The sequence below is a fragment of the Mauremys reevesii genome, linkage group 4 (genome assembly GCF_016161935.1).
Source record: "Mauremys reevesii isolate NIE-2019 linkage group 4, ASM1616193v1, whole genome shotgun sequence".
NCBI lineage: Eukaryota > Metazoa > Chordata > Testudines > Geoemydidae > Mauremys > Mauremys reevesii.
The window spans coordinates 145,699,901-145,711,456 of record NC_052626.1 but is presented as its reverse complement, the minus strand read 5'-3'; the positions used below and the strand labels follow the sequence as shown (position 1 = coordinate 145,711,456).

The window sequence follows — 11,556 nt, the reverse complement described above, 5'->3', positions numbered from 1 at the left end:
ACAGTTTCTCAAAGACTGAGGCATAATTCCCTTAATAACTTCTCAATCCTAGATAGAATATTCAGGACACCCAAGAATAGCTGAGTAAATCTGACAAACTTTCAGTTACTAAACTCTGACACTAACCCAGGTAGCTGCAGCAATACTCCAATTGTTATTTTGGTGAGACAGTGTATTGGGCACAGGGACTCACACTCCTGCTTGGTGCCCCAGAAAGTTCCTGTGTTTTGTCCAGAAAACAGTGATAAATCAACCAATCAACAAAGCCAACAAATAAATAATAGGAGAGCCAAACTGAAACGCCCCCGCACTAATAACAGCCCCTTCCCGCAGCAATAAGGCACATATGGAACAGAAGATGGCTCCAGCAATAAGGTCACAACACTAATAAAGAAAAAGACCAACAGCTGCCTGGGCAGAGCAGACTTCCTGATTTAGCTCTTGGGGGCAGGGACTATGTCCTCCAGGGCATAGGCACCGACTTCTACTGATGCCGGTGGGTGCTCGACCCCCCTCTGCCCCCAACCCTACCCCGACTCCACCCTTGTCCCACCCCCACTGCTCCCATTCCAACTTCTTCCCCAAATTCCCACCCCAACCCCGTATCTTCCCCACCTCCTCCTCTGAGCGCGCCACGTTCCCACTCCTCCCCCCTGTTTGCAGCAAGCGCTGGGAAGTAGCGGAGGAGCGGGGACATGGCATGCTCCGGGGAGGAGGCGGAGGAGGAGGTGAGGTGGGTGGGGAGCTTGGCTGCCAGTGGGTATAGAGCACCCACTAATTTTTCCCACAAAGTTGGCACCTACGCTCTGGAATGTTTGTACAGCTGACTGAGCGTCAGTGCCACACAAATATTCAATAGAAGAACCAATGGGAAAAAGCCACCCCTTCCATCACCGAACCCAAACCTAACATGGATCCTCATCGTAATGATCCTCTTTATCAATGATCTGGAAGAAAATATAAAATCATTGCTGCTTAAATCTGCTGATGACAGAGAAATTGGTAGTGCGATAAATAATAAGGAAGATCAGTTGCATGGAGCAATCTGCATCGCTTGATAAACTGAACTATTTTAAACATCATGTCTTTTAATACAGTCAAATGTAAGGTCATATATTTAAGGACAAAGAATGTAGGTCACACTTACTCAGTGGAGGAATTGTATCCTGGAAAGGTGTGATTCTGAAAAGGACTTGGGGACTGATGGATAAGCAACTGAACATGAGCCCCAGTGGGATGTTGCTAAGACGGCTAATGTATCTGCTAGATGTGTAAGCAGAGGACTATCACCCAGAAGTAGGGAGGTGGTATTACCTCTATATTAACTGCCCAAAAACTTTGTTAATGTGCCATTAAGGTGCCAAGTTGTCCTTGTGCCCTTCCAGAACGTCGAGTTCAGCTACACTCAAACTTCTGAAGACCAGAAAATGAAGAGTTAAGTTACCCGCCACCCCCTCAACTCACCCTTAACTCTGCCCTATTTGGGTGATGCCCACACATGTCAATGACACAAAGACTAGCCCTTTACCCTTGCAGATGCTACTGAATACCCAGGAAACAGAATGCATGAGCCATGTAGGAAACAATCTAACACTTTCACTTTGCCAAGGGTTAGGCCAGGTACAGTAACTCCTCACTTAAAGTCGTCCCAGTTAACATTGTTTCATTGTTATGTTGCTGATTAATTAGGGAACATGCTTGTTTAACGTTGTGTAATGCTCCCTTTTAACGTCGTTTGGCAGCCACGTGCTTTGCAGGAAGAGCAGTCTTTTGCAGCTAGCTGGTGGGGGCTTGGAACCAGGGTGGACCGGCAGCCTCCCCATTAGCTCCCCGCTTCCCTAAGTTCCCTGTGAGGCAGCTGCCTGCAGTTCAGCTGTCCCTCCCCCCATTGCCATGTGCTGCTCCTGCCCTCTGCCTTGGAGCTGCTCCCTGAGACTCCTGCTTGCAGTGCTGGGGGGCAGGGGAGGGGAAGGAAGGAAAAGGGGGGCTAATGTCAGGGTATCCCCCTCCCCCCTGCTCCTGCACTCCACTTACCCCATCTTCCATAGAGCAAGGCTCAGGATGGAGGGAGCTTGTAGCAGTTGCAATCTCAGCAAGCTGATCTACTTAACAAGGCAGTGTACTTAAAGGAAATGCACATATTTTCCTTCATTCCTGCTGCCTTGCAGAGTGAGAGTTAACCCTTGAGGGCTCAGCCAATTGCTAGTTCATTTTGCAGTAAGGGAAATATCCCACCCTCTGACTTCTCCACCTCACCCAAGCTTCACAATCATCATCACTGTGCACCAGTATTAAATTGTTTAAAACTTATACTGTGTGTGTTTGTATATAAATATAGTCTTTTGTCTGGTGAAAAAAATTTCTGTGGAACCTAACCCCTCATTTACATTAATTCTTACGGGGAAATTGGATTCGCTTAACATCATTTCGCTTAAAGTCGCATTTTTCAGGAACGTAACTACAGCATTAAGTGAGGAGTTACTGTATAGTGAACAGGCACTGCCTATACTCAGACATTGTGCTTATGCCACACAAACTGCCCCAAACCTGCTAAGCGTTACCACTCTTCTCCTTTGCCCTGAGAATTCCTTCTGAGGGCAGTTATCCCTTACCAGCTCTCTTTCCCGCATGGGGCAGGCACTGACAGGGACCCCCTGGGTTGAGGAGCTGGGCAGACAATGCAGGAACAGAGCAGGAACCGAGATGGAGTAATTTGGGGGCACATTTTGAAGTGGGGGATGGAAATAGTGGTTATAGTTTGGCCCAGCTGAAGCTTCCACTGCAGAGTTATGACACCGTCATTCTCTTCCCCCACACGCTCATGCACTGCTCTGACCTAGTGGCAGAATACTGCCACTGCTAGGACCCTGGACTGGAGCCCGGTGAAGTAGGGTGGGCCCAGGTCCCCCTGCCAGTCCACCCCTGGGTGGCAGCCTCCCGACTTGAGGCCAAGGGGCCTGGCTTATTAGCCAGCTGCCAGAGCCAGGATGCCTGACCGTTAGTGCTGTGTCCTGAGTGTGAGCCAGAGCCCTAGACTGTTTGGTGCCCAACCTGCTTGGGATCCTGGGCTCCTAGACTGTTTGCTGCCCCGCTCTGCCTGAGAGCCAGGGCTCTCAATTTACTGCTCTGCCCTGCCCTGCCCTGCCCACCTCACCCGCCACACAAACACACTTTTCTATTTGGTGCTTCACCCTGCCAGAGAGTTTGAGCCCCGGAGACTGATTACTGCTCAGCCCAATTTAGAGGGTGTAGGAGCAGTTTTAATGCAGGAAGGACCAGATCAACATTTCCATCCTGTCGTGTTTCTCAGTCAAAACCTTTCTGAGAGGGAAAGCTACTGGTCAGTCTCAGAATAAAAATGTTACGCCATTGTGTATGCTCTGGAGAAGCTACGCCCATACATTTGGGGATGGCGTTTCCATCTGCAGACTGACCATGCTGCACTGAAGTGGTTTCACACAGTCAAAGAAACTAACAAAAAAACGTTTCTGGTGGAATTTAGCTCTTCAAGATTTTGATTTTGAAATACAACACATTTCAGGAGTCTCTAACAAAGTGGCTGATGCCCTCTCTCGGAAAGGTTTCCCAGAATCAGCCGGGTAAAAATGTCCCTGTATTCTAAGTCATTGTAGTCCTTGAAATGTGAAAAATACTGTTTAGTTCTTCATGCAATTAGTAGTAAAATTAGAGGTGTATCTTCTTAACTGTTTCCTAAACCTTCAGGAAGAAATCCCAGCCGGTGTGGACCTAACTTGAACCAGGCTGACCAGCACCGTCTGATTTGGGGGACATGTGATAAATGAAGGGGGGAGGGGTAGCTCCCTTTTACGGACACCCAGCCACCCAGTTAGCTATAAAATCCCTGTTAGTAGCTGTTCTCTACTTGCATTACCTGTGAAGGGTTAAAAAAGCCCACAGGTAAAAGGAAGGGAGTGGGCACCTGACCAAAAGAGCCAATGGGAGGGCTAGAACTTTTTAAAATTGGGAAAAAACTTTCCCTTTGTCTGTCTGTTGTTCTCCGGAGAGAGGGGACAGAGCAGAGACAGAGCTAAAGTTATGCTGTAAAAAGCTGTGAACCAGGTCTGAAAGTCACCAGATCACACGTAGAACTACTCAATTTGAAACCCCAGATATGTAAGTAGATCAGGAAATGTCTAGGAAGATGCAATTACGTTCATCTCTTTTATTTCTGTAACGCTTGTGGACGACTCTGTGCTAACCCCCAAATGCTTGTGTTTTGCTGGTAACCATTAAGCTGGACCTCAAGAAAACCACTCTTGATGCTTAATTATTATATTTGCTCTTTTTAAAATCTAGCAATAGCTTAAGTTCCAGATGTATTTTCATTTTTAATAAAATTTACCTTTGTTAAGAACAGGATTGGGTTTTTTGTGTCCTAAGAGGTTTGTGCACATGTTTCATTAGCTGGTGTCAACAGCTGATTTCATTTGTTTTCTTTCTCAGCTCTTCCCCAGAGAGGGGGTGAAAGGGTTTGAGGGTACCCCACAGGGAGGAATTCCCAAGTGCACCTTCCTGGGTTCAAAGGGTTTTTTTGCAGTTGGATGGTGGCAGCATCTACCCATCCAAGGTCAGAGAGAACCTGTAACCTTGGGAGTTTAATACAATCCTGGAGTGGGCAGTATTCATTTTTAGAATCCTTGCAGGCCCCAACCTGCACTCGAAATGCCAGAGTGGGGAATCAGCCTTGACAGAGGTGAGATCATTTTGAACCAAAAGAACAGACCTCAGGATTTTAAAAGGACACATTTTACCTTTTTACCTTGGCAGCCTGCAAAGCCAGGCATTTTTTTTCTCTCTTTTCTTTTCTTTGCTGCCTAAGGGAGAACAGGGATACCAAGGGTTCAGCCTGCCAAGCCAGGGAGCCCCACAAGCAGTTTATTTTTTTTTCTTTAGCTTTGTGGTAATGAAATAGCTAGGCTAGAGTAGGGCAGCCCTGTGCATCAGGTTGAGGTCAGGCACCAAAACCTTAGAAAAACCAGTGTTCCCAAAGTGGCACGCCATGGAGGAGGCAGACCCAGATCAAGCCCAGATATCCAGCTCCACGATGGAAATAGAGGGAGGGAGGGAGGGAGGGAATGGAAACTTCCCAGAAGGGAAGAGTCAGCCCTCAACCAACCGAGGATGGAGGGATGTCCTTAACTCAGGCCAGGTTCTAACTGAGGCAGAAATGTATTTCTTCCTAGAAATGAAGTGCTTGGAAGCGGCGGACAAGCGCTTGGAGGCAGAAGCAAAGCGCTGGGAGGTGGAAGCGCAGGAGAGAAGAGAGGCAGGGCGCTTGGAGGCGGAAGAGAGAAAAGAGGAGAAGCGTTTGGCCCAGGTCTACACTAGGGAGGGGGATCAATCTAAGTTACGCAACTTCAGCTCCGTGAATAACATAGCCGAAGTCGATGTACTTAGACCTACTCACCGCAGTGTCTTCACTATGGTGAGTCGACAGCTGCTGCTCCTCTATCGGCTCTGCCTGCTCCTCTTGCGGTGGTGGAGTACAAAAGTCGATGGGAGAGTGCTCGGGGATCGATCGCTGCCTGCTGATCCGGTGGGTACTGTAGACATACCCTTGGAGGCGGAAATGGAGCTGAAGCGCTTGGAGCTGGAAAAGGCTAAGCTGGATCAACCAGGTGGGCTTAACGGTCCTCCTCCAGGTACCACTCCTCATTCCAAGAAATTTCCCACATACAAGGTAGGAGATGATACAGAGGCCTTAGAAAATTCTGAAAGGGCCTGCCTTGGGTACAACATCCCTACAGACCAGTATATGGTGAAACTGAGACCGCAACTCACTGGACCCTTAGCAGAGGTGGCAGCTGAAATGCCTAAAGAACACATGAACAAGTACAAAGTTTATAAACACAAGGCCAAAATTAGGATGAGGCTAAGAACCGAGTATGCCCATTGCCGGTTCAGAGCCCTAAGGTGGAAACCAGACATCGCATTTTCACAACATGCCTACCACATTGTAAACCATTGGGAGGCCTGGATATCAGAAGCAAATGTTAAGTCTCTGGAAGATCTGTCTCTCCTAATACAAATGGAGCAGTTCTTAGAGGGTGTTCCTGAGGAAATAAAAAGATACATCCTAGATAGGAAGCCCAAAACTGTAATCGAGGCAGGGGAGATGGGAGCCAAATGGGTGGAGGAGAAGAAAAAAGCTAGTAGTAGTTGGTGCGAATACCAGAAGGGGCAACTCGAGCAGACACCACACCATCGGGGTCAGCCCAAGGCCCCACCTCACAAGGAGGAGCCCTCCACACAGCCAGGGAGACCCCAGATGCCCTCTCATCCCACCACCCTGCTCTCCAACCACCCACCTCACCCCACCCCACACTCAGCTGGGCGATGCTTCAAATATAATGAGCTGGGGCATGTGAAGACCAATTGCCCCAAGAGCACCAGCCAACTGCAACTCATCACCCCAGGGTCCCACCAAGAGCCTTCAGGCCCAGATGCCTCGCAAATACCCCCAGAGCAAAGGGAAACTGTGAGTGTGGGTGGGAGGAAGATTACTGCGCGGAAGGACACTGGAGTGCAGGTGTCAGCTATCCATCAATCCCTGATGGACTCCAAATTCATCAAGCCAGAGGCCCAAGAGATGGTGCAACCCTTTAAGGCCAACTCTTTTAACTTGCCTACAGCCAAGTTGCCTGTCCAGGACAAGGGCTGGTCAGGAATGAGGACTTTTTCAATCTTAGATGATTATCCCATTCCCATGCCGCTGTGGGAAAACTTGGCCAAGAGGGAGGGAATGGTCACCCGCAGCCAGGCTAAACAGGCCTCCACACCTAACTCCATTCCTGAGCTTCCTACAGGGACCCAGCCAGAGGTGGTGAAACCAGACCCCAGACCAGAGTCTATGACAGTGGTTGCAGATCCAGTTTCTGGGACCCAGCCAGAACCAGCCCAAGGATCAGAACTGGTAGAGCAGTCAGCACCAGAGCCCGTGTTTGCAACCCCATCAGAGTTAGGGGAGCCAGAACCAAAGGGCGCCACAGAGCCTGCACCTGCAGCAGCAGCTAAACTGGAACAAGAAGGTCAACTGGAGCCCAGTGCACCAGTGGACAGCGGTTTACAGTCAACGGAGACACACACACCCCAGCCCCCACCCTCTGCATCGCTTCCAGGGGGTCCAAGCCCAAATCCACAACCCCAACAAGAACTGATGTCTCCAGCATCAAGGGAGCAGTTCCAGGCAGAACAGGAAACGGATGACTGCCTTAAGGGAGATTGGACGGTGGCACGGAGTGGCAGACCCACTGCCTCTCAGCTCTTCCAATAGGTCCAGATTTGTTGTAGAAGGAGGACTCATACAAGGTAGGCACAAGGAGGACTGGCATCCTCAGAGACAGTTAGTAGTTCCAATTAAATATAGGGAAAAGCTCTTGAACTTAACCCATGATCACTCACGATCACTTCCCATTTAGGGAAGTCATTTCAGTGGGAGGGAATGGGCAAGGACATTTCTACCTATGTCCGGTCTTGTGAGTGTGCCAACGGGTGGGAAAGCCTCAAGACCAGGTCAAGGCCCCTCTCCAGCCACTCCCTATAATTGAGGTTCCATTTCAGCATGTAGCTGTGGATATTCCGGGTCCTTTTCCTAAGAAGACCCCCAGAGGAAAGCTGCATATACTGACCTTCATGGATTTTGCCACCCAATGGCTGGAAGCAGTAGCTCTAAGCAACACCAGGCCTAAAAGCATGAGTCAGGCATTGGCAGACATTTTTGCCAGGGTAGGTTGGCCCTCTGACATCCTTATGGATTCGAGAACTAACTTCTTGGCAGGGAACATGAAACATCTTTGGGAAGCTCATGGAGTGAACCACTTGGTTGCCAACCCTTACCACCATCAAACGGCCTAGTGGAGAACTTTAATGGGACTTTGGGGGCCATCATACGTAAATTCGTGAACAAGCACTCCAGTAATTGGGATCTAGTGTTGCAGCAGTTGCTCTTTTATGGCCACGAACCCTCAAAACACCCTCACGGACTCTCTCTGGTCCTTGCTTGAGAAAACCTACAAAATTCTCAACAAGAGCAAAAGGCCTGGTGTGATAAACATGCCAGAGAGCGTTCCTTCAGAGTAGGTGACCAAGTCACAGTCCTGAAAGCGCTCCAGGCTAATAAAATGGAAGTGTCATGGGAGGGGCTATTTATGGTCCGAGAGTGCCTGGGAGCTGTTAATTACCTCATAGCATTCCCAGACCCTACTCTAAAACCTAAAGTGTACCATGTTAATTCTCTAAAGCCCTTTTATTCCCAAGAAATCAAGGTTCTCCAGTTTACAGCCCAGGAGACAGATGACACCGAGTGGCCTGAAGACTACTATGAAGGAAAAAGCAACGGTGGCATAGAAGAGGTGAGCCTTTCCATCACCCTTGGGCATAAGCAGCGACAGCAAATCCAGGGGCTGTGCACCAGCTTCGTGCCAATGTTTTCAGCCACCCCAACATGGACAGAATGGGAGTATCACTCCATTGACCCAGGTGATGTTCGCCCACTTAGAGACCAACCCTATCGGATTTCTCCTCAAGCCAAAACTGCAATAGAAAGGGAGATGAAGGACATGTTACAGATGGGTGTAATCTGCCCCTCTGAGAGCGAATGGGCCTCTCCAGTGGTTCTGCTTCCCAAACCTGATGGGGATATTAGCTTTTGCATAGACTACCATAAGCTAAATGCTGTAACTCACCCAGAAAACTATCCAGTGCCACGCACAGATGAGCTATTGGAGAAACTGGGACATGCCCAGTTAATCTCCACCTTAGATTTAACTACGGGGTACTGGCAAGCGCTGCTAGATGACCCCACCAAGGAAAGGTCAGGCCTCATCACCCATGTAGGGCTGTATGAATTTAATGTGCTCCCTTTCAGACTGCGAAATGCACCCACCACCTTCCAGAGACTGGTGGATAACCTTCTGTCTGAATCTGAGGAATTTGCAGTAGCCTACCTTGACAATGTGGCTAGATTCATGGGCAGAACACCTGGAACACCTCCATGCTGTCTTCCGGTGCATAAGGGAGGCAGAATTAATTGTTAAGGCCAAAAAATGTCAAATAGGCCTAAACAGGGTAACGTACCTTGGACACCAGGTGGGTCAAGGAGGAACTATCAACCCCCTACAGGCTAAAGTAAATGCTATCCAAAATTGGCCTGTCCCTAAGTCAAAGAAACAGTTCCAATCCTTCTTGAGCTTGGCCGGGTATTACCGACAATTTGTACCAAACTACAGCCAAATTGCCATCCCACTGACAGACCTAACCAGGAAAAAACAGCCAAATGCAGTTCAGTGCACTGAAAAGTGTCAAAAAGCCTTTAACCAGCTTAAGGTGGCCCTTACATCTGACCCTGCACTCAGGGCCCTGGACTTCGACCACCTTTTCATTGTACCACAGATGCGTCCGAGCGTGGTGTAGGAGCAGTTTTAATGCAGGAAGGACCAGATCAACATTTCCATCCTGTCGTGTTTCTCAGCCAAAAAACTTTCTGAGAGGGAAAGCCACTGGTCAGTCTCAGAAAAAAAATGTTATGCCACTGTGTGTGCTATGGAGAAGCTACGCCCATACATTTGGGGACAGCGTTTCCATCGGCAGACTGACCATGCTGCACTGAAGTGGCTTCACACAGTCAAAGAAACTAACAAAAAACGTCTTCGGTGGAGTTTAGCTCTTCAAGACTTTGATTTTGAAATACAACCCATTTCAGGAGTCTAACAAAGTGGCTGATCTCTCTTGGAAAGGTTTCCCAGAATCAGCCGGGTAAAAATGTCCCTGTATTCTAAATCACTGTAGTTCCTGAAAGGTGAAAAATACTGTTTAGTTTTTCATGTAATTAATAGTAAAATTAGAGGTGCAGGTATCTTATTAACTCTGTTTCCTATACCTCCAGGAAGAAATCCTTGACCTGAACCAGGCTGATCAGCACTGTCTGTGATTTGGTGGTGGGGTGATAAATGAAGGGGGAAGGGGTAGCTCCCTTTTATGGACAGCCAGCCAGCCAGTTAGCTACAAAATCCCTGTTAGTAGCTGTTCTCTACTTGCATTACCTGTAAAGGGTTAAAAAAGCCCACAGGTAAAAGGAAGTGAGTGGGCATCTGACCAAAAGAGCCAATGGGAGGGCTAGAACTTTTTAAAATTGAGGGGGTGGGGGGAAACAACTTTCCCTTTGTCTGTCTGTTGTTCTCCGGAGAGAGGGGACAGAGCAGAGACAGTGCTAAAGTCATGCTGTAAAAAGCTGTGAACCAGGTCTGAAAGTCACCAGATCACACGTAGAACTACTCAATTTGAAACCCCAGATATGTAACTAGATCAGGAAATGTCTAGGAAGATGTGATTAGGTTTATCTCTTATTTCTGTAAGACTTGTGGACTCCTCTGTGCCAACCCCCAAATGCTTTTGTTTTGCTGGTAACCATTAAGCTGGACCTCAAGAAAACCATTCTTTATGCTTAATTAGATTTGCTCTTTTTAAATCTAGCAATAGCCTAAGTTCCAGGTTTATTTTCATTTTTAATAAAATTTACCTTTGTTAAGAACAGGATTGGGTTTTGTGTCCTAAGAGGTTTGTGCACATGTTGTTTTGTTGTGTGGTGGCAACAGCTGATTTCATTTGTTTTCTTTCCCAGCTCTTCCCCGGAGGGAGGGTGAAAGGGCTTGAGGCAGGGCCGGCTCCAGGCACCAGCATTCCAAGCTGGTGCTTGGGGCGGCAATCTGCAAGGGGCGGCAGTCCCTGTGTGTACCCCACAGGGAGGAATTCCCAAGTGCACCTTCCTGGGTTCAAAGGGGTTTTTTGCAGTTGGATGGTGGCAGCATCTACCCATCCAAGGTCACATTGAAGCTGTAATCTTGGGAGTTTAATACAAGCCTGGAGTGGCCAGTATTCATTTTTAGAATCCTTGCGGGCCCCCACCTTCTGCACTCGAAGTGCCAGAGTGGGGAATCCGCCGTGACAGAGGGCCTGAGCTTCACAAACTGTTAATACCCCCTCTGGAAAAATGCCATTCTATAGATGTGACAGCGAGGACATGTGGCTTCCCTCTGAGGCTGACAGGGAGGGACAGCCATGCTCTCCTACAGCGGGATAAAGCAGTGGTGCCCTGTCTTGCACAGTAGCACAGTCTGTTTAAAGAAACACATACATCCGAAGTGCTTTCCACTTTGATTTATTATCAATAGGCACAGGTGGTTTTAACATGAGCTGTTTGACCCCATCCTCCCCTCCGTCCATTTCAGTGTCTCCCCAGGAGCTGCAACGTTCTGCATTTCTGATGCTTGCAGATGAAGCTACGCTTTCAGTTGTCACTTGTTCCCAATGTGAGGCCTGAGTGTCAGTTCAAAGTTTGCTTCGCTGCAAATCTGTGTTTCCAGTGTAGTAAGAATACCTAAATATCATTTTTAATCTGCAGACCACAAAGGTGAGTTTCATAATTGCTATTTTATGGGTGGGGAAACTCAGAAACAGATGCAAAATTATTTTCCTAAGGTCACACAGTGAGCGAATCCACAAGGGAGTCATAGTTAAGGATATTTCTCGTGGCAGTTT

The 11,556-nt window shown here is 48.2% G+C and overlaps 1 protein-coding gene across 1 annotated transcript; it reads left to right on the top strand.

Annotated features, from left to right (window-relative positions):
• The first annotated feature begins 5,513 nt into the window (after positions 1-5,513).
• On the top strand, positions 5,514-8,309 carry LOC120403160 (pollen-specific leucine-rich repeat extensin-like protein 1). The gene is made up of 2 exons (XM_039533972.1): positions 5,514-7,329; positions 8,278-8,309. Exon 1 carries the CDS (start codon positions 5,591-5,593, stop codon positions 7,292-7,294), a length of 1,704 nt encoding a protein of 567 aa, XP_039389906.1. The 5' UTR covers positions 5,514-5,590; the 3' UTR covers positions 7,295-7,329; positions 8,278-8,309.
• The last annotated feature ends 3,247 nt before the right edge of the window (positions 8,310-11,556 follow it).